Source organism: Sorghum bicolor, chromosome 10, assembly GCF_000003195.3.
Source record: "Sorghum bicolor cultivar BTx623 chromosome 10, Sorghum_bicolor_NCBIv3, whole genome shotgun sequence".
NCBI classification, from domain to species: domain Eukaryota; kingdom Viridiplantae; phylum Streptophyta; class Magnoliopsida; order Poales; family Poaceae; genus Sorghum; species Sorghum bicolor.
In genome coordinates, this window is record NC_012879.2 from 762,574 (window position 1) to 785,356 (window position 22,783).

General features: G+C 45.3%; 4 protein-coding genes across 5 annotated transcripts; 2 read left to right on the forward strand and 2 right to left on the reverse strand.

Moving 5' to 3' along the window:
• LOC8066893 lies at window positions 104-2,029 on the reverse strand. Of its 2 annotated transcripts, none has more exons than XR_002448704.1 (2): window positions 585-1,280; window positions 104-465 (listed from the first exon to the last, which is right to left on the reverse strand). XR_002448704.1 is itself a non-coding variant. In XM_021450186.1 (2 exons), the coding sequence occupies exons 1-2, from the start codon at window positions 1,646-1,648 to the stop codon at window positions 390-392; spliced, it is 438 nt and encodes a 145-aa protein (XP_021305861.1). In that variant the 5' UTR covers window positions 1,649-2,029; the 3' UTR covers window positions 104-389. The 2 variants fall into 2 exon arrangements, 1 of the variants encoding a protein (XP_021305861.1); XM_021450186.1 differs by lacking the exon at window positions 585-1,280 and adding an exon at window positions 1,287-2,029.
• Window positions 2,658-5,975, reverse strand: LOC110431266 (6-phosphogluconate dehydrogenase, decarboxylating 1). The gene is made up of 2 exons (XM_021450185.1): window positions 5,597-5,975; window positions 2,658-4,419 (listed from the first exon to the last, which is right to left on the reverse strand). The coding sequence occupies exon 2, from the start codon at window positions 4,409-4,411 to the stop codon at window positions 2,966-2,968; it is 1,446 nt and encodes a 481-aa protein (XP_021305860.1). The 5' UTR covers window positions 4,412-4,419; window positions 5,597-5,975; the 3' UTR covers window positions 2,658-2,965.
• Window positions 12,739-17,546, forward strand: LOC8066894 (extra-large guanine nucleotide-binding protein 3). Its single transcript, XM_002436314.2, has 9 exons — window positions 12,739-13,764; window positions 13,862-13,999; window positions 14,132-14,236; window positions 14,361-14,543; window positions 15,258-15,435; window positions 15,516-15,760; window positions 16,187-16,359; window positions 16,608-16,805; window positions 16,939-17,546. Exons 1-9 carry the CDS (start codon window positions 12,739-12,741, stop codon window positions 17,330-17,332), a joined length of 2,640 nt encoding a protein of 879 aa, XP_002436359.1. The 3' UTR covers window positions 17,333-17,546.
• Window positions 17,765-21,905, forward strand: LOC8067916 (pentatricopeptide repeat-containing protein At5g27270). The gene is made up of 8 exons (XM_021449007.1): window positions 17,765-18,310; window positions 18,491-19,853; window positions 19,942-20,253; window positions 20,357-20,461; window positions 20,559-20,646; window positions 20,768-20,889; window positions 21,005-21,069; window positions 21,175-21,905. The coding sequence occupies exons 1-8, from the start codon at window positions 17,810-17,812 to the stop codon at window positions 21,721-21,723; spliced, it is 3,105 nt and encodes a 1,034-aa protein (XP_021304682.1). The 5' UTR covers window positions 17,765-17,809; the 3' UTR covers window positions 21,724-21,905.

The window sequence follows — 22,783 nt, forward strand, 5'->3', positions numbered from 1 at the left end:
GGAATTGTAATATTTTCATCTCGTAATTCACATTTTCCTTGGGCCCAAATATTTTTAGGAGGAAGGCAAATGTTATGCGCATTTCTGGATTTCATCACAAGCAGGAATGCTGGAGCACATCACACATAATGTAGGACAATGTAAGGGTTAACAACTTACATACAAGCCCAACAGGACCTCGAGACAAATGGAGCTAAAAAAATTAAGAGAAAGTGCTGCTTAAAAAAACACAAAAGTTGAAGGCCAGCAGCAATGTTACTGATGCAAACAGTGTTGTCCCACCATAGACCTCATGCTACTTAAAATTACTATACTACGCAGTACCATTGCTCCAGAACCTCTCCATCAGGACCTTAAGTTTTTCAAGCACTTGAGCCACCCACTCTCCATCAGGACCTCAAGTTATTCAAGCACTTGAGCCACCCACACTTGGGTCCCTTCCCCTGTACAAGCCAGCTTACAATTCTGCAGCAATTTTAAAAGTTTGAGAATGGCATCAGATCATTGTGATCAAACTTGCCTCGATGAACAATTATTTATCATCAACCAAACAACAGTAATTTATTATTCACAGCAACACTTACACAAACTCACTAAGATAACCATGTATGTTTAGCACCGATATCACCAATCATTGACAGATGAGGACTATGGATGAACAGGATTAGAGTTAGGTAGAAGGTAGATGCTCATCCAACTTTTTCTTTTATCTCTCTAGCTATATACCTTCCTGGCTGAGGTTTAAGTTGTCAGGTCCTTACCATGAGAGCATAACATGCATCAAAGTAGGTCAATAAATTCCCAGTATTAAAAGGATTTTAGCCTTTAGGACAGAGCCAGTACGATACAGGATTGTAATATTGCACTTTCATAAATTCATTATTCTTAGAGCCTATCATGCCATGTTTGTAACCAGATTCTTTACTTGTTCTGGATATTGCATCCCAAGTGCATTCCCCAAAAGCACAGTGTGCTTCTCTACACCAAACAAGCTGTGGTATTCAAGGCCAGGGTGTTGAGTGCTGAGTGGCTCACTCCATGCGTCAATATCGGATGAGTAGGTGCAGACGAACGTTTCACCATGTAGATCATGGCCCACAAAAATCACAAGGAAGGGTCCACGGCGGCAATCAAGGTGGTGGCATACACTGGCGCCGGCGCCGGCGCAGAGAACTGCAGCAGACCAGCTGAATCCCCACCGCGGCGGAATGGGCAGCTCCCGCTGCTCATCCGTGATGGGGTCCCAGACCCAGAGCACGGGGAAGTCGTCCTCCCCCGGGACATACCTTCGGACGAGGACACGACCGTGGCGGGCGTCCAGCGGGAACCAGTCCAAGCAGTGGGCACGCGGCGAGCTGAAGGCGGTTGTGGGCACGAAGCGGGCGCCGAAATAGCTGGTGCTGCAGATGAATCCCAGCATTGGGGGCGTGCGGTGGAACTCGCAAAACCTGCGACAGAAGCTGGGACTAGAGATGAGGCGACACCATGCCTTGCAGACAACGGAGGCGCGGAAGAGACTCGCCGGTTCGTCGGGAGGGAAGCGGAGGAGGATCTCCTCAACGAGCTCCTCCGGCAGGGCCGGCGGCGGCGGCAGCGGCGGCATGATAAGGGTGGGCTGGGCCTTCGGGGGGGCCGGCGGCGGCGGCATGACGGGGATGGGCTGGTGGCGGCTCCAGGGCTTCGTCGGGGACGCCAGCTAACTGAAGCAAGAAAAAAAAAAGATGGAAGAGGAGAAGTTGGGCCTCGGAGTCACTGCCTTGCTGCATTTAGGCCTGGTTTAGGGGTGTTTAGTTCTCCTCCTATTAAAAAAATGGTTTTTGATTCATTATTTTGTAAAATGAAATTAAACACCATGCAATTTTTTTTTTGGAAAAAGGTGGTTATTTTCCATTTTAGATTTTAGTCTGAAGAGGCAATAAAAACTCAAAAGAGCCTCATGAGGCCCTCATGAGAGCAATAAATTTTGCATTTTGGATAAAACTAAACATAACCCTGAAAATTTTGGCATTTTGGGTTCCATCATTCCAAAGTAGTTGGCATTTTGCATTCTGCATTTTTTTTGAACTAAACACCCCCTAGATCAAAAACTTTTTAGATTTGGCTACTATATCACTTTTGTTTGTATTTGGTAATTACTATCCAATCATAGACTACTAGACTCAAAAATATCGTCTCACAAATTAATTATTTTTTATCTATATTTAATCATTATGCATGTGCCAAAAGATTCAGTGTGACAGGAAATCTTGAAAAAATTTAGATTTTGGGTACTAAACAAGGCCTTGGCAGGTTCAGAATAATACTGCATTGTTTTGTTTTGTTTTTTTTTTTTGGAAACTTTAATACTGCACTGTTAACTGAACTCTCTCGGCTCTGTATATGCAAAACAGTTTGTTTTAAATTATCATATTCATATGCAAGTTGTGGAGAGGAAACAGATCGAATGGAGATGCTTTCCAGAAAATAGTTTTTTCAGGTGCTAGTCAAGGATTACTGAGAAAAGAAGTGTCTTTTATCAGGGTAAAGGAAATCAGTAAACATAATCAAGTCAAAGTGCTTTATCTGCATAAAAAAACTTACTAACATGCCTGCAAAGAATGATATCCAGAGCCGACCGCATGGAGTGCTGGAAGAACGGTATTTTTCTTAAGGCAAGATTGATGGACAAGCAGAAGCATGTCAGAATGCTTTTATTTATTCTGATAACGAACTTACAAAGATCAAATGGAGAAGTTCCAAGAAACATCATTGTTCTCCATTCCAACCGCTTACAAGGGAAGAACAGAGACAAATTCAACTTCCTGACCCAAATTAAGCACTGAGCGCGAAAAATCAAATTTAACCACAGTACCTCCCCCTACAAAGTAGTACATTACCGATTGCTCAACACTGAGCAGCAATAAAAGATGACGAAAATAGGAGAACCATGTCAATGTGCTGCCATGGCATGCCCATCTGGAGCAGCTCAGTTCTTGGAGATGTTGCGCGCAATCTTGAACCACTCGGTGTGGAAAGCGCCAGGCATGTCAACCCTCTCGTAGGTGTGAGCCCCGAAGTAGTCCCTCTGGGCCTGCACCAGGTTGGCAGGCAGCCTGTCCCTCCGGTACGAGTCGAAGTAGGCCAGGCTAGCGGACATGCCTGGGGTGCTGACGCCATTGTTGATGGCAAGGCAGACCACCCTACGCCATGCCGCTTGCCTGTCCATGATCTCCTGTGCAAACTCAGGGTCCACGAGGAGGTTGGCGAGGTTAGAGTTCCTATCATAGGCCTTCTTGATGCGGTCGAGGAAGATGGCGCGGATGATGCACCCACCCTTCCAGATCCTGGCTAGCTCGCCAAGGTTGAGACCCCATCCTTTCTCTGAGCTCTTAGCCTTGATGATGTTCATGCCCTGTGCGTAGCTGCAGATCTTGGAGGCATAGAGGGCCTGCCTCACATCTTCGATCAGCTGTGCCTTGTCGACTGGTAGGCCAGTGGAGTAGTCCCCTTGGAAGATTTTGGAAGCCTCGACCCGCTCATCCTTCAGTCCGCTCAGGAACCTGGAGTCCAAGGATGCCTCAATTGTAGGAGCAGCCACAGATAGCTCAGCAGCCTGCTGCACTGTCCATTTCCCTGTTCCTTTCATCCCGGTCTTGTCCAGGACTTTGTCAACCAAGTAGCCCTCACCCTGCTCGTCCTTGATGCCAAATATGTCAGCCGTGATCTCAATCAAGAAACTAAGGAGCTCACCCTTGTTCCATTCGGAGAACACCTGGTGCAGCTCACTGTTGGTGAGCTTACCGACTGACTTGAGCACATCATATGCCTCCGAAATCAGCTGCATATCACCATACTCAATACCATTGTGAACCATCTTGACAAAGTTGCCTGATCCACCTTTGCCAATATACGTGACACATGGGCCACTGTCAGGGACCTGAGCAGCCACCTTGAGAACAATGTCTTCAATGTACTTGTAAGCCTCAAATGAGCCTCCAGGCATCAAGGATGGTCCGTTGCGGGCACCCTCCTCTCCTCCAGAGACGCCCATTCCAAGATAGAGGAGGCCACGCTCCTCCATGGCCTTCTCCCTCCTCTCAGTGTTCTCATACCACTCATTCCCTCCATCAATGATACAGTCACCCTGCTCCAAGTGAGCTGCGAGCGTCGCAATGGTCTGGTCAACTGGTGCACCAGCCTTGACAAGCATGATGACAACACGCGGCTTCTGAATGGAGTTCACAAAGGATGCAGGGTCATGGAAGCCGTACACAGGAAGGTTTCCTTCTGCCTTGGCACGCTGCACGGTCTCATCAACCTTGGAGGTTGTCCTGTTGTAGACAGAGATGGGGAAGCCTTTCTCTGCAATGTTGAGGGCAAGGTTCTGCCCCATGACCGCAAGGCCAGCAAGACCAATTCTTGTGAGCGCCATCTCCTACACTGAAAAAATGCAGCAAACACATCAGGTGTTGCAAAGTTTAGTCTATAGAGATGTCACTCGCCTTGAAAGGCTAAAAACATTGCATATATGTAAATCTTAAGCATCTGAACACATTGTGGTGCAAAATTTACTGCCACGGGCAACGTGATTCAAAAGGAACTCTGGCAAGTAGGACATGCATATTAAATCTTCAGAGACCCGATGACATTGATCCACATATAAAGCAACAAGGAGGAAGAAGCTTGAATACACATTTGTGGGAAACAAAATACTGAGAAACTAATAAGACAGTAAAAACAGATGGTAAATAACCAGCAGCACGGAAGAAATGACTGTATTTTGTTTTTCTTTAATCATAAGGACATATTGTGGTGGCAAACTGGCAAATTTACTGCCACCAGCAACAAAGTTTAAAAGTAACCCCAACAGGTAAAGGGCATCATTATATTTCAACTTTTAGTAACCCATGTGCAAATGACAGGAAGCTGGTAGGATCCTGAAAACAAAAATCTACTCTTAAGTATGATTGTACGAAGAACAAGCCATCGATGAGGTGAGTATTATAAGCGGAGGATCAAAAGATCACAGGCTGACCTGCGAGTCACAGGCTACATAAAAGTCTATAGGATTACAGAACAGCGCCCAGTTAACAACCAACCAACTCGTGAAACCATCTGAATTTCACTGGTATGATGTACTAGTACAGTAGTACGTAACTGAATACACAGCACTGCTAAGAAAAAAAAAACAAAAACAAAAAAAAAGGGGTCGTAATTAGGAGGAGAAGAGAGCGAGAGGGCAAGGTATAGGTAATTCCCTAATGCGTCTCTGTCCGCTGGCTGAGTTCACCGACTTGCTTCCATGGATCTGTACCGGCAGCAGGCAGCAGAGTAAGAATCGTCGGTCTGAGATACTAGCAGCGACAAACTACCGCCAGCGCAATCATCGCGATCGCTACACGAATTCAACCGGCCGCCCCCCTCCAGTCCCCATCTATCGGGAACACAAGAGAGAATATGACCCCCAAAAAAAGAGAAAAAAGAAATCTGAGCGCGGCGGAACTGAAATCTGGAGATGACGGAGTAGCAATCGGAAGCGAGACAGATGGATACGGAGCTGGGATCCAACATGCTGCATAACCAAGAGATCGGGAGGGGGGGGGATCCGGAGCCTCACCTCTGGTGCTGCCTCCTCTCCCGCCTGGTCGCTGGGCGGTGTGAATCGCGCTGGTGCCGATGCGGATGCAGATCAGATGCGGAGTTGAATTGGCGATGCCACCACCACCGTCCACCTACCTCCCTTTCACTCGCCACCTTCCCTCCCTCCCCACCCCGGCTTAAATATCTATCTCCAATCGATCGGGCCGCAGGGAAGGTCCCTTTCGCCCCTCGCGCTCGCGCAGCAGCCGCCCGCTTGGCGTTGGCGGCTTGGGGGGTGGTTGTTGACGAGCAGGGGAAGGGGCAAGGGCAGGAGCAGGGGGGCAGCCACGCCGACGGGTGGGCCCCCGCGTGGTCGCCTGCTCATACTCTATACCGGTCCCGTCGTCGGCCGCCGCCGCCCAAGCAGGGACGCTGGGTGGGTTGGTTTGGTTAGTTGGTGAGGCTGACGCGGCGGGCCCAACACCCCCAGCTGACCTTCCCGGTTCCCACTCACGCCCGGGGGTGGCCACGTCACGGCGGCTCCGATTCGTCTTGCTTGGAGCATTCCGACGCCGTCAGCGTGATGTCACGTGCATGTCATTATCTTACCGGATCACAAATTGATTGATGATTGAGGATTATGGCGTCTTTGAAGCCACGTCCTGTTTTTATTAGTATTACAGTATTATTTTGCGATCCTCCTATAATATTTTAGTTGCTTGATTCTCCGATGAGGTGGATCTACTCGGAGAGCAAGCGTGAAATGAGTCCACGGTGAGAGTAAGAATTGATAGGGAGCAAGGAGGGGTATTTTTTTTACCTATATAAAATTTCAGCGCAAATGAAGAAAAAAATTCGTGTCTAATCCCTGACAAAATCTATATGATTCTTTGTTTAATGATTGAGGAAACGACTCTACCAAACGAAATGGTCTGATTCCCATTTAATTTGAGATGCACACTGGTGAGAATGGTTTGTGCCAGATTTCAGAACACGTGTGTCTCGGTATTCATCGTACAATGCGGGAGGTGACGGGAGCAGAAAGTAGACTCATACACGACACCCCTCTCCTTGCTTGAGCTTCGTCGACCCCTTACTCCCCAGCGTCACGTGAGCTTGCCGTGGCGGGTAGGGGGGACAGTCTTCATTTACGTAAGTAGCTAATAGATCGAGTAGCCTCAGTTCTTGTGTGCCACTCTCGTCCTCCTTATCGTCGCCTTCATCATCGAAGTTGTGGCCGTCATGATTCTCCTTGGTGTCTTCCTCGCCGCCGATGTCGCTGACTCCAAGGTTAGTGGTAATAAAATAAATCTCCTTCTCCTCCCAGCAAATCTCCACTCCTTCATCCCCGCAGCCAGATCAACATCATCACGTTGCCATTGTGATCTGCTCCACCCCGCCCTACTTCCATCGCCACCGCCCGCTTCCTTCTCCAAACAACAGCTTCTAGTCCTTGTACTTTCTTTAGCTAGGCAGCTCCTCCTCTGATGTTGGTTTACCTGTGCCGCCACCACCTAAGATCCTGGTTCAAGCATCATCTTCAACCTCCAATGATGACCCCAATTTTATACTTCGATCGCCAGTGTACGACAACTTTGCTGCCTCAATTATCCCAATTACAACCGATGCTTTGCGCGGTCCGTCCACTCACGTGTATGCGCCTCCAACGCCCCTGCGACCCTCCACCGGCAGCCATGTCCTATCCGATGCCGACGACAATGCTGCCTCCCAACCCATATGGAGATAAAGGACCTTTTTGTAATCAGGTCTTCTTTTGAGGACCTTTATGTATTTTTGCTATTGCTTTAATATAATATAAGTGTTCTCGTAAAAAAAGGTACAAGTACAACTGAAAGGCCAAAAAAAGCAAGATTGTTATTAACCAAAGAAAAGAGAACACTTTTGGACTAGTACTAGGGCTCGTTTGGTATGAATTCCCATAAATCCATACCGACACTATATACTATGATAGACAAAATATATTTTTCTTTCCCATCTTCTACTCTCTCACCAACACTCAAGAGCTGCGGAAGCTAAAAATTTTAGCTTTACTTACTTGCTCCTATCAACTCGGTAAGAGGGAGAAGGAAGAGAGATGAATCAGCTCTAGTGAACGCTAGTGCTACAGTAAAAAAAATTCAGCAAGGCCCGGGGCTGCCGAAATCTCTAGCAAAGAGTGCCCTATTCGAGTACTCGTACTACTCTATAAAGATGGGAAAAGGAAGAGAACTTGACTTATTAGCTGTCGAAATTGCGGATAATCACGATTGGATGCTAAGGAGGCCTGTTTTAGTTTCTAAAATTTTTCAAACTGTCACATTAAATTTTTAAACGTATGCATGGAACACTAAATATAAATAAAAATAAAAACTAATTACATAATTTATCTATAATTTGCGAGACGAATCTTCTAAATGTAATTATTTTGTGATTGGACAATAATTATTAAATATAAATAAAAGTATTACACTATAGCTGAAGACAGGCCTGAATGAAGGGAAAGCAAAAAAAAATGTTTTCGTTATGCTTGTTCGGTGTTTCCTCTCTTTCACATCGGTCGTCGCCTGTCTGAAACTGTCTGAACGTGTGCGGGCTTGACTTGGTCAAAAACTTGACGGCCCGGGCCTGGAGTCCCGAAGGCCCGAATCGAACGGCTCTCGCTTTCGTTTCCGGTCTCCCCCGTGGGCCGTGGCTGTGGCAGCGGGCGGTGAGGTCCCCCCTGGCTTTGGGCACCGTTGTATATGGTCGTTGCACATATACGTACGTGATGGTATGCAGGATTGCAGGTATATGTTTCCAAGTGACACGCAAGCAACTCAGCCCTAAGGCTAAGGCCTTATTTAGATGAAAAAGGTTTTGGATTTTGATACTGTAGCATTTTCGTTTTTATTTGACAAACATTGTTTAATTATAGAGTAACTAGGCTTAAAAGATACGTCTCGTGATTTACAAACTGTGTAATTAATTATTATTTTTTATTTATATTTAATACTTCATGCATATGTCGTAAGATTTGATGTGATGAAGAATCTTGTAAAATTTTAGATTTTTGGGTGTATTTAAACCAGGCCTAAAATGTGTGTTTGTTTTTTTATGATGAAGGGAGACGGGACGGAACGATCCTCTTTTTGATAGTGTTTTTTTTTTAATGAGATAACTAGAAAAGAGTCGTCTCCCTCCATCAAAAAACAATCCATCAAAAAACAAGGGAACGGTGAGAGACGACGAGATCCACATATCATATGGTTTAGGGCCGGTTTAGATTCAAAAAGTTTTTTTTTAGATTTTGATATTGTTATATTTTCGTTTATATTTGGTAATTGTTGTTTATAGACTAACTAGCTCAAAAGATTTGTCCAACAAATTACAGAAAAACTATGTAATTTGTTATTTTTTTTATATATTTAATACTTTATGTGTATCATAAGATTTAATGTGATAGAGAATATTAAAGAGTTTTTAAATTTTATGATGAACTAAACAAGACTTTATTCTAGATTTTGATGGTCCGAAACTAAATACAGGACAATGATGATTTGATTCCTTGCAACCGAACACAGACAAGAACGGTCCCATCAGGATGGAACTATTACATCTTTTATTGCCTCACAACATTAACACACATAAAAGAAACATGGTTATAGGTCCGTTTGAAATGCACACATTTTATAGGAATCATACAGAAATTTAAGAGGGATCGATTTATTTTTTCACAGAGAAGAACTCACGTTCCAAATAGAGCTAGATTTAGAAAAATAAATCAATTTGTCTTTGAATTAACTAAACTAATAGAAAATGTTATCAACATTCATGTTACCACGTATGTTTTCAATAAAAAAATATTCGACAATTAATTTAATGATACTTATTCATTATACGTAAATTTGATGAAACATAACATTGTTCAACTTTTGACAAAAAATATATATTCTTTATAGGTAAGGGAGTGTATATATAGTAACTAGGTGATTAATTCTTCCCAAGGCCTGTGTAATACTAATTACCCCATTCACTCTAAATTATGAGATGTCTTTTTTTATATCTAGATTTTGTTATATGCACTTACATATACAATATATATATAATAAAAGCATATATATCTAGAAAAATAAAATATTTTATATTTTGAAACGTAAGGAGTAATAATAAAAAAGAATAAGGCATTGCATTAGCGTGCATTTCAGGCTCCCCTCACATGATAGGAATCACAATTCACAACAAAGGTATAAGATCTTGTTTGGTTGCATCTGTTAAAGTTTATCGTCTGAATGTTTGGATACATATATGAAGTACTAAGGCCTTGTTTAGTTCGCAAAAATTTTCAAGATTTCCTGTCACATCGAATCTTTTGTCGCATGCATGGAGCATTAAATATAGATGAAAATAAAAACTAATTGCACAGTTTACCTGTAATTTGTGAGATGAATCTTTTGAGTCTAGTTACTCCTTGTTTGGACAATGTTTGTCAAATAAAAACAAAAGTGCTACAGTAGCCAAAAACGAATTTTTTTGCGAAAGTTCGCGAAAATTTTTGGTTTTGGCTACTGTAGCACTTTCGTTTGTTTGTGACAATTATTATCCAATTATAGAGTAACTAGGCTCAAAAGATTCGTCTCGCAAATTACAGACAAACTGTGCAATTAGTTTTTATTTTCATCTACATTTAATACTTCATGCATGTGTATAAAGATTCGATGTGACGGGGAATCTTGAAAATTTTTGGAAACTAAACAAGGCCTAAATAAGGCCGCTGAAGGAAAAAAATTTCGCGACACTGTAGCACTTTTGTTTGTGTGTGGTAATTATTGTCTAACCATGGACTAACTAGGCTCAACAGATTCGCTTCGTCAATTCCGACCAAACTGTGTAATTAGTTTTTATTTTCGTCTATATTTAATACTCCATGCATGCGTCTAAAGATTCGATGTGATGAGGAATCTTGAAAAAATTTGGTATTTTGGGTAGAAGTGAACAAGGCCTAAATATAGACTATTTACGAAACTAAAAATATAGCTAGAGAATAATTTGTGAGACGAATCTTTCGAGCCTAATTAGTCCATAACTAGACATTAATTATCAAATAAAACGAAAATACTACACTACCTATTAAACTTTAACAACTCAACCAAACACCATATATGGCTAGGATCACGTGAGAAAAAAAGAGGTAGCATGCCTCGCGCACGTCCAAGGGCCTGCTGCCCTTTGGGCCTTAGGCATTGTTTAGTGTACCTTAAAAATCAAAAACTTTTTAAGCTCGTTATATCGAATCTTACGACATATGCATAAAATATTAAATATAGATGAAAACAAAAACTAATTGTACAGTTTATCAGTAAATCATGAGACAAATATTTTAAGTCTAATTATTCCATGATTAGATAATGTTTGTCAAATAAAAATAAAAATGCTATAATGTAAAAATATATTTTTTTATTTTAGGCCTTGTTTAGTTCACCCCGAAAACCAAAAATTTTTAAAGATTCTCCGTCACATAAAATCTTGCGGCATATGCATAGAGCATTAAATATAGATAAAAACAAAAACTAATTGCACAGTTTGTCTGTAAATCATAAGATAAATCTTTTAAGCCTAGTTATTCTATGATTAGACAATATTTGTTAAATAAAAACGAAAGTGCTACGGTATCGAAATCCGAAATTTTTTCGATATAAACAAGGCCTAAACAAGACCTTGCTTTAAAATTTTACCGACATTTCTCTGGAACAGTGTTACTGCGCCGTACTGCTGTGCCATGCCATCCCGTACGGTACCGTACCAAGGATGTGTCGGCCACGTCCGTTACCAAAATTCATTCATGGCTCTGGAGGGACCGGCCGAGTCATGGAGAGAGCGCGGTGACAGAAAAAACACATACTCTGACGAGTTACTAGATTGTTTAGTACCAGTGTTTAGTGGATTTAAACAAGTTACTCAGTTTATTAAACATAACAATTTAAATTTACTGCCCACTTATTCATAAAATAAATTTTACAGCTCACTTTTTTTTTAAAAAAATGAAAGGCAGAAGCACAGTCGAAAAGGGAAGCGAACAAAGCGAATCTAGTGCATTTCGGAGATACACGTGCGTGCGCGTACCACGCAACGACGCAATCGCAAACCTTTTCGATTTGTGGGTTGTCAAGAACCGAACCGGCTAGTGTGACAACACAAGCAAGGCCTTGTTTAGTTCCGAAATTTTTTTGGATTTCGCTACTGTAGTATTTTCGTTTTTATTTGACAAATATTATCCAATCATGAACTAATTAGAATCAAAAGATTCGTCTCATGATTTACAGACAAACTGTGTAATTAGTTTTTATTTTTATCTATATTTAATGCTTCATGCATGTGCCACAAGATTCGATGTGATGGAGAATCTTGAAAATTTTTTGGATTTGAGGGTGAACTAAACAAGGCCCAACCCGCGTTTGCCGTTGCTGGGCGGGTCCCACCACCTCCACCCTCGTCCCTCCCTGCACGCCAGCGGCCACTGCAGTCGTCGTCGTCGTCTCCTTCCTCCGCCTCCCTCCCCGAGTCCCCGTCCTGCCTTCCCACTCCACTCCATCCATCCATCCCCGTTCCCCAGTCAAACAAACCACCCAACCCAGAGGAAAGTTGCAGCGCCTTTCGTTTCCTGTCCTGCCAGTCCAGCGTCGGTTTGATAAGATAATCCGGGCGGAGTTGGCGGAGAACGGCAGTTCCCACGCTGCCCCCAGCGTTCGTCGTCTCCTCTCCCTCTCCCCCGTTCAAAGATTTGTTGTTCGCTGACTGACTGACCCGAGCCGCCGAGTGGGGAGTCGTTGGGGGGACCCGGCCACCCCGGGCCTGCACCAGCACCGCCGGTCGCGGTTGTTTGTTCGTTGGTTGGTTGGCCACGACCGCCGCTAGTGGAGGTGTTGCCTTGCCTTTCTTCTCTTTGACCCAGCCTAGCCTTGGTTGGATTGGCCGTCGTCGAGGCCACTCCGTTCACTTCCACCCATCCATCCGCCGGCGCGGAACTGAATTCCCCGCCTTCTCTTCGCTTCCACGCCTGCTGCTGCTTCCGCTGCGGGTGGAAATATCTGCCGCGGAAACCGGAAAAGTAGCCCCCCTTGCCCGGCGCCGATGCTGGACTAGTCACCCGCACGCGCGCGCGCAAGGTGCTCGACGGATTGCTGCTGCACCGTGCATACAAGCATGGCGGGCGCGGCGGCGGCGGGCCGGGGCGACTGGGAGGACCTGGTGCGCCGGATGTTCCCGCCGGGGACCACCATCCCGGAGGCGCCGCCCAACCTGGACTACTCCATCGCGCTGGAGTACGACGGGCCGGACGTCTCGTACGAGCTCCCGCGGATCGACCCCGTCTGTCTCCCCGCCATACCCACCGCCGAGCCGGTCTCGGGGCCCCTGGGGCTCGGCCTCGGCAGCGGCGGCGTCGTGCCTGTCGCGCCCGTCATCGGCCCTGCTGCGGCCCGTGCCCGTGACAACCCGCCGGCAGCGTCCCGGGCTGGTTCCGCTGCTGCTCACCGTGCACCGCAGGCGCAGCCGGCTGCGCGCGCGAGGAGGGAAAGCTCGCCGTCGGGTGGTTCGGCGGCGCGGGATGAGGATGGCTGCTCCGATGACGATGAGGAGGAGGACGGCGGCTCCCGCCCGCCGCGGAGTTCTAGGCCTGCTGCGCTGGAGGGAAGGCGGGCTCAGGTGGTCACCTTTGGGGAGCCGGAGGATAGCAGGTACGAGAGCAACGATTTCGACGCGGCGTCCGCCGACCAACAGTACGTCGCGGTGACGAGGCCGGCTGTGGAGAGGAAGGGGAAGAGGACTTGCTGCCACCGATGCGGGAAGAGCAAATGGGAGAGCAAGGAGTCCTGCATCGTCTGTGACGCGCGCTACTGTGGCCACTGCCTGCTCCGCGCCATGGGGTCCATGCCTGAGGGCCGCAAGTGCGTCACCTGCATTGGCCAGCCCATCGACGAGGCCAAGCGCTCCAAGCTCGGGAAGGGCTCCAGGGTACTGGCGCGCCTGCTCAGCCCCCTGGAGGTCAGGCAGATCCTCAGGGTCGAGAAGGAGTGCCAGGCGAACCAGCTCAGGCCTGAGCAGCTCGTGGTCAATGGTTTCCCTCTTCATGACGAGGAGATGGCGGATTTGCTTAGCTGCCAACGGCCTCCTGGGAATCTCAAGCCTGGAAGATATTGGTATGATAAGGAATCAGGATTGTGGGGAAAGGTAATTCTTGTCGGTTTGCGATGAACGAACTGTTTCATGCAACCTCAGCAGCCTATTCTGATGATAACGTTCTGTTTCTGCTGATATACCTTTGTAGGAAGGTGAAAAACCAGACAGGATTATTAGCACTAACCTCAACTTTAACGGAAAGCTTCAGCCTGATGCTAGTAACGGCAACGCTCAGGTTTTCATTAACGGACGGGAAATTACAAAGATTGAACTGAGAATTCTAAAGGTGTCAATTTTTCCTTACCATTGGTTTTCCGTCCAAGAATACGATGATTGAAAGTTGTTATTAAATGTACATTGTAGTTCTACTGTGTCACTCCGCTAACTGAATCGGTCACAATCACCATCTTTCATGTAGATTGCAAAAGTCCAATGCCCCCGTGATACTCACTTTTGGGTTTACCATGATGGCGGCTATGAGGAAGAAGGACAGAACAATATCAAAGGGAAAATATGGGAGTCAGTATGTATCTTGGTCAAGCATTCCTTTTTGATTTTCTAAACATTGTTCATTTTTTAAAAAAAATCAATGTGTATTGTCGTTTCGTTATTTTTAGCATGACTTGTTTGTTCTCTTCTTTTAACAGCCTTTGACACGTTTTGCGTGCGCCTTGGTTTCACTACCAGTGCCTCCTACACACTTTGATGCGACAAAAGATGACGTCCCTTATTCATCAAGAACTGTACCTGACTACTTAGATCATAAAAGAATACAAAAGCTTCTTATTCTTGGATCACCTGGAGCTGGAACAAGCACCATATTTAAGCAGGTCTCACTGAAATTTACATCTATAACACCTTGAGTTTCCCTATATGTTTCTGCAGGGTAGCGGCGAGGTGCCACGTGACATCACTTATAGGCTATATAGCAGCATGCATCACTCATCTATAGCTATCTGTAGCGTATTTATAGCTAGCTATTTAGAACCTTGGATGGACTCCAAATTTGTCATCAGTTCTTCTGTGAAACTCTTCTGAACATTTATATTAATAAACTTTGTCTGTTCAAGTAGTCCAAATTCTGGTAACGCAGAAACCTTTGACTATTTTGGAGTGTCGGTTTCTGCAGTAGTTTATAAAACCTTACGCAAACTAGGTCTTATATACATTATATGTTTGGTAGAATCAACACTTTGAATCTTGGCAATAAAGTTTGAGCAAAAGAACAACAAAAAAGGGGTTCTCTTCAGGAAACTCCTATATGCTTTCTATAAAAGCCGGGTTTTACCTCTGTCAAAAAAGGAGTCCCTTGTTTTGATAGTGTGGAAATAGTATTATTGTTTCTGAGTGTTGATTTGTGTGGTTAAACACTGAAATCTTCTGTAAGATAGCTATGATATATGTCCATGTGTCTAGTTTAATAATTTTATATGCATCTAGATTTTAAATGAGAAATGGCACCATTCGAGGTCATATGCTGTCATAGCAGGCTAAGTTATTATTTATCTCGTATACATTTGCATGATATCTGGTTTACATAACAGGCTAAGTTGTTATACGGCAATAGATTTACTGAGGAGGAACTTGAGAATATCAAATTAATGATCCAGAGCAACATGTTCAAGTACCTGGGGATTCTGCTCGAGGGCCGTGAGCGCTTTGAAGAAGAGGCTTTGGCTGTATCAAATCACCCAGGCTCAGAGGGCGATGATTCTCAGCAAGGTATCAGGACAGCTGATACTTGTTCTGCTAATTTTTTCAGGAGCATATGCTGTATATTAAGTTGGTCTTTTTTGATGCAGATGAGAGTAAATCTTCAAGTTCCAGTCCTTGCATCTACTCGATAAATGCAAAGCTGAAGAAGTTTTCTGATTGGCTTCTGGACATCATTGCAATGGGAGACCTAGATGCATTCTTTCCTGCAGCTACCCGTGAATATGCTCCAGTTGTTGATGAGCTGTGGAAAGATCCTGCCATTCAAGCAACATATAAAAGAAAGGATGAATTGCATTTTCTCCCTGATGCCGCTGAGTATTTCTTGAGCAGGGTATAAATCAAACTTTGTAACTTAAATTAGTTCAGCCCATTTCATTGCTGATAACTTGCAATTGAGTACGGAGTTACCCTTGATTTATCCTGTTGACAGCTTGCATTTCATAGATTCTGCTAGATCAGCACTCCATATATAGTGTGACTGTTACTCTGCTAGTGAATCCCTTTACCCATTAGTAATATTGTTGCTAATTAGCCTAGGGTATATCTTTGAAACTTACGGAAATGGAATTGATGGTCCACAGGTTTTGAATCATTTAAGAAACTTTATGTTTCCAGATTTTGCTGGCCTTCCCTCATTTGCAAACAATGATCTTCGGTTCCATGCTAACTGGATGTGCCGCCACTTATTTTTTGCCTACACTGTAATGGTATTTGATTATCTAAATTGATTTGTCCGTTGTATGATAAATGCATGCAGGCTATTGAAGTATCAAGTAATGAATACGAACCATCAGAGAAAGATGTAATATATGCTGAAGGAGTAACACAAGGGAATGGATTGGCCTTTATTGATTTCACTTTGGATGACCGGAGCCCTATGTCAGAACCCTTCGGTGACAATCACGATGCATACTCTCAACCAGTAAACAAGTAAAGTCTATCTTCATGCTCATGTCTAAAGCACATTGATACTGGCCTTCTTTCTTGCATCTAATAGTCGTTTTGATGTGTTGGTATTGTGGAATCATATCTCTTGCTACTTTCTTTTTCTTAATTCAATAGCACAGTATGCGGGTTGCATTTTCTCCTCTCTTCATCTGTCAAATTCTTTCTTCTTTAAAACAAGTTCTAAAAATCTTAACTTCTTAAGTGTCTCATCTGCTTCTATCTTCTTTCAGATACCAGCTGATTCGAGTAAGCGCCAAGGGCATGAACGAGGGCTGCAAGTGGGTGGAAATGTTTGAGGATGTTAGCATGGTGATCTTCTCTGTAGCGCTCAGTGACTATGACCAGCTTGGAGCCCCAGCGAGCGGCAGTAGCAGGACACTCACGAATAAGATGATTCAAAGCAGGGACTTGTTTGAAGCAACAATCAGGTACAAGAACTTTTCCATTGATGCAGATAGTTCTGTACAGTTCATCAATTCCATATTTTCAGGAGAGTTTGAGTCGCGTCATATTAAGTTACTGAACCATATATATACACATTTATTTACTTGCTATATACAGACAGCCGTGCTTCCGCGACACGCCATTCGTGCTGGTGCTGAACAAGTACGACCTGTTCGAGGAGAAGATCGGCCGGTCGCCACTGTCGTCGTGCGAGTGGTTCGGTGACTTCTGCCCGCTGCGGACGAACCACAACAACCAGTCGCTGGCGCAGCAGGCGTTCTACTACGTGGCCATGAGGTTCAAGGACCTGTACGCGGCGAGCACGGGGAGGAAGCTGTTTGTGTGGCAGGCGCGCGCCCGTGACCGCCCCACCGTCGACGAGGCCTTCCGCTACATCCGGGAGGTGCTCCGGTGGGAGGACGAGCGCGACGCGGCCGGCTACTGCCCCGAGGAGTCCTTCTATAGCACCACCGAGCTCAGCTCGTCCCGCCTCATCGTCGCCGCAGAGTGATCTGACATGTGTATAGCTGTTGTTGGTGTGGTTCATTTGCTGTCACAATTTTACTAGTAACTGTACAGTCGTGTAATCTTGTTCTTTGTTCGTCGTAGAGCATTGTTGCAGTGTTGTTGTTTTCTGTAATTGTATGCCTGCTAGTAAGTTTTCCAAACAAAACCAATATAGCAAAGGAAATATCTTGTGCTGATGAGCAGAGCTTCAAAATTCAGATTGTCAGATTGTCTAGTTGTCAGTGTTACTCGTTCGCAAAAAAAAAAAGTTGTCAGTGCTACTGACGCTTCATTGCTTCCTGATTTGCTGTTCCTGTTCTGACCTGAGAAGCTGACAGGTCGGGCACACTTACTGATGGTTTACTGGTCCTGTGCTGACCGGAGTGGCTGCAATGTGGGCCCACTGGAGTTACCTGGAGCCAAGAAAAAGAGAAAAATCTAACCAACCTTATCTCCGTCTTCTCTTCCCGCGCCCGTGGCAATGGCTGCCGCTCCTCCTCACGGCCACACTCCAGTGGGGGCCGCAGCGGCCACGTCCGCCGCCGTATCCATTGCCTGCTCGTCTTCCGCCGCTTCCTGTTACGAAGATGACGATGACTACGGCGGCGCATCGTCCTCCTGGTCGCTGTCGTCGCCGCGGCGCCGGCAGCCGTACCGGCGCCTCCTCCGCGACGAGGCGCAGCGGCTCCGGCGCGCGCGCCGGGGCCAGGGCCCGGGCGCCGACACGCCGCGGTGGGTGCGCCGCACCACGGACCAGATGGCCCGGTACGTCGAGGACGACCGCGCGGGGCACGTGTACGGCCGGCACGTCGTCGCCGCCGTCCGCGCGGTGCGCGCCACGGCGTCGCGCCCCTCCGCGGACATGCGCCTGGCCATGGCGTCGTTCGTGACAAGGCTCACCTTCCGCGAGATGTGCGTCGTGCTCCGCGAGCAGCGCGGATGGCGCCAGGCGCGCGACTTCTTCGCTTGGATGAAGCTTCAGGTGTGTCATCACACACACCGTCATCAGCAAATCAAACTCATAGAGCTTTCTTAGCTTTTGTTATACTAGAAACTAGTATTAAAAGTACTCCATGTTTATTTTCTTCTGAATTCTTGGGCAATTTGTCCCAATTGTCAACTGACTGCATCCCTGACCGCCTGATTCTGCTGATCCCTGCAGCTGTGCTACGAACCAAGCGTTGTAGCTTACACCATTCTGCTGCGGCTGTATGGCAAGGTTGGGAAGATCAAGCTTGCTGAAGAGACATTTCTTGAGATGCTCCAGGTTGGCTGCGAGCCTGATGCAGTGGCTTGCGGGACCCTCTTGTGCATGTATGCTAGGTGGGGGCGGCACAAGGACATGATGCTGTTCTACTCGGCCGTGCGCAGGCGCGACCTAGTTCCCCCGGTCTCGGTCTACAACTACATGATCTCGTCTTTGCAGAAGCAAAAGCTGCATGGCAAGGTCATCCATGTGTGGAAGCAGATGCGGGAAGCTGGCGCGCTGCCTAATCAATTCACATATACAGTTGTCATCAGCTCCTTTGTCAAGGAAGATCTCTTGGAGAAGGCCATGGATGTGTTTGGTGAGATGCGGCAGTGTAGGTTTGTTCCGGAAGAGGCGACTTATAGCCTTTTGATCAGTGCGAGCTCCAGACATGGCAAAGGAGAGCAGGCGTTGCGGCTTTTTGAAGAGATGAAGGCTCAGGGAATTGTCCCCAGTAACTACACCTGTGCATCTCTCTTGGCACTTTATTATAAGAATGAAGACTACTCAAAGGCACTTTCGCTATTATCTGAGATGGAAAATAGTAAGGTCATTCCTGATGAGGTTATCTATGGAATTCTTATTAGGATATATGGTAAGCTTGGGCTTTATGAGGAGGCAGAGCAAACGTTTGAGAAAATTGAGAAGGCGGGTCTTCTGAGCGACGAGCAGACTTATGTAGCAATGGCTCAAGTTCACTTGAATGCTGGAGATTATGATAGAGCATTGGAGGTGTTAGAATCTATGATGATGAGGAATGTGAAGCCTTCACACTTTTCTTATAGTGCTATTCTCCGATGTTATGTTGCAAAGGAAGACATAGTTGCTGCAGAAGATACCTTCAGAGCTCTCTCCCAACATGGCCTCCCTGATGTGTTTTGCTGTAATGACCTGCTCAGATTGTATATGAGGCTGGGACATCTAGAGAAGGCCAGGGCACTAGTTTTAAAGATGAGGGAAGATGATTTTCGGCTTGATGAGGACCTCTCTATGACAGTGATGAAATTTTATTGCAAAAGCAATATGATTAATGATGCAGAGAAAATATTCAAAGATATTCAGAGAAACAACAAAACTGTGAAGATTCCAACAATGCTTTTGCTTATAGAGATGTATGCTAGAAACAAATCCAGTGTGATTCTTAGAGAACACAGCTCATCAAAGGCACTCGATGGAACTGACAGTTCAGCAGCTAGTGTGGCGTTGAAATCCTTGTTGGACATGCCTGGGGGCTTGTCCAGTGTGTCCCTACTGATCAGCAAATTGGCTAGGGAAGGTGAGAAAGCTAGGATCCACAGAGAACAGGGCACTCACACCTAGTTGTAACAATCTCTGACTGCTGTCTATACATGTATTTGCTGCAGGGAGCACAGATGAGGCAAAATTCATTTATGACCAGCTGACTGAATTGGGATTCAAGCCTGATCATACCGCAATTGCTACTTTGGTTGTCCAATATGGACAGGGCAAGCAGTTAGAGCAAGCACAAGAACTATTCGAGTCAGCATCAGCGCTCTTTCCAGAAGGAGCAAATGTTTACAATGCCATGGTTGATGCATTCTGTAAATGTGGCAAAACTGAAGATGCATATCATCTTTTCATGGAAATGGTCGATCAAGGCAGTAATAGAGATGCTGTGACAGTTAGCATTCTTGTCACTCACCTAACTAAACATGGTAAAGGTTTTCTTATATCTGTACTTGTTCTATGGCTTTATTCAGCTGCTGCCTGCTATGTATCCAATTCTTTTTAAATGGCCAAGGTTACTGCCACTGCCAGGGAAATTTCAAGAGGTTGAAAACATCATACATGGCTGTTTTCAAGATGAAGTTCAGCTCGACACTGTCTTGTACAATACTTTTATCAAGTCGATGCTTGAGTCAGGTCTGGCTAACATATTCTCCTATTCATCAGATAGGCAAGCAAAATTTCTGGTTGCAGGGCATCATAGCTAACTTCTGCATTTTTAGTTTCCAAGCAGGTAAACTGCATTCAGCCATCAGCATATATGATCGTATGATATCCTCTGGCACTTCTCAGTCTATGCAGACATTTAATTTAATGATAAGGTAGATAAGATTTCAGAAACCCCTGGAAAATGGGAGCCCAAATTCAGAATTGCATTCTTTTTATTGAATACATTGTTGGTAGCACCACATCATCACTCACCAGCTTCAATCTTCTATTCAGTGTTTTTGGCAAAGGAGGAAAGCTGGACAAGGCTGTTGAAATGTTTGCTGCTGCACAGGAGCTAGGCTTGCCGATTGATGAAAAGATGTACACCAACATGCTTAGCTTATATGGAAAAGCCGGTCAGGTTCTTGTGCCCTGTAAACAAATCAATTAAAAACCTTATTGATTTGTTTCACCCACTACTTCAGTTTCCTTCTTTCCAGTTCTAAGCCTATGGATTTTTCATATTTCCAGGTAGGCATCAGGAGGCGTCTTTAATGTTCAAAAGAATGAAGGAAGATGGCATCAGGCCTGGAAAGGTACTCTTTCATTGAGAGGAGCTTTTGAAATCACCTTCAGAAAACAAGGAATCCTGACCGTCTAAAGCAAACATGGCTAATCTGGACAAAACTTGCAATGTGCAGATCAGCTTCAATTCCATGATCAATGCTTATGCCACTTCAGGATTGTGCAGCGAGGCGAAGAGTACATTCCATGAGATGCAGGACTGTGGTCACGCTCCCGACTCATTCTCCTATCTCGCACTGATCAGAGCATACACAGAGGCTAAACTATACATGGAGGCAGAAGAAGCCATCCGGATGATGCTGAACAGCAGCACAACCCCTTCCTGTCCTCATTTCAGCCACCTGATTTTCGCCTTTCTGAAGGAAGGCCAGATTGGTGAAGCCCAGAGGATCTACAACCAAATGAAGGAGGCAAGTGTGGCTCCTGATCTGGCCTGCTGTAGGACCATGATGAGGGTGTACATGGAGCACGGTCTCATGGACGAAGGCATCACTCTCTATGAGACGACGCGTGGGTCGCTGAAACCTGACAGCTTCATCTTGAGCGCTGCGTTTCATCTATATGATCATGCAGGCAGGGAGTCTGAAGCCCAGGATGTCCTGGATGCCATCAGTGTGAGTGGTACCTCCTTCCTGAGGAACATGAAAATTGGATCGAAGCTTTGATGATCCTGAAGGACTACCCATGATGTGTACCTAATCTAAAAGAAGTTAAGTTAGGGCACTTAAAAATGCATTTTCCCCCCTTTCATTCCCTTTGGGGGAGAGCACAAGTGCAACTGCTTCAGAACTCACGAACACATATACCACAATGGTACATTATTTTAGAAATTACTACCCCCTCTTTATGTTTTTTTAGAAAAGGCCCTCTTTATGATTTTAGGGCATGCTAATTAGTTCAAATAAAGTAATTAGTTTGTCCTAAATATTTCCCTCTCAACTCGCCATGTTCTTGGCCAAGAACGTAACCCAAACTCTACCTACGTGGCATTCTTTAGCTGCTAGTCATGGACGTTGTCGAACAGCTCGTCCGTCGCAAGCACTACTTCGTTGCCGTCCCTTATAGCAGACATCTGAAACGGCCGTCCACTTGTTCCACGCCATTGCCAGATGATGACCAGAAGATGAGCACAATGGCCCATTGAGATTGTGGCGCCACGAGGGATTGGAGCGTATAGTAGACAGTGAGTGACGGTGAAAATTTGACGGCTAGCAATACAATGTTTTTACTTTCAAAACATAGCTCAAACCATGGGAACTTCAAGCTTAAAGCTGGCTTTGCCTTCACATGAATGCCGAACAAACAAGTACTAATAAGTCGCGCAGCTGCATCACTGAAATAGCAACAATGCTTCCAGTACTCAATAGTTCATAAAAAACGCACAAGCATAAAGCTGGCTCAGAACATGAAAAATCCGATGAATGCTAATACGAAGCATAAAGTCATCATACTCCAATTGCATAACTAGACAAACCAGTTCTCAACGGCAGTAAGAAAACAAGTGGTAAATTCTTACAGCAGAAATCATTGACCATCACAATACTAAGATAACATACTGGGAACAACCCATATTGGTTGCACCCTGCCGATGGAACATGCGAAAAATAAGGACCTGAGACCTGGCGGCATCATCTCCAAGCAGTTGTGGTTCGCCCAACTCTGAATGCAACCAGATGGCCAGAAAGAGAATCATAGCAGTATACACAGTTGTTAAGCAAATGGTAC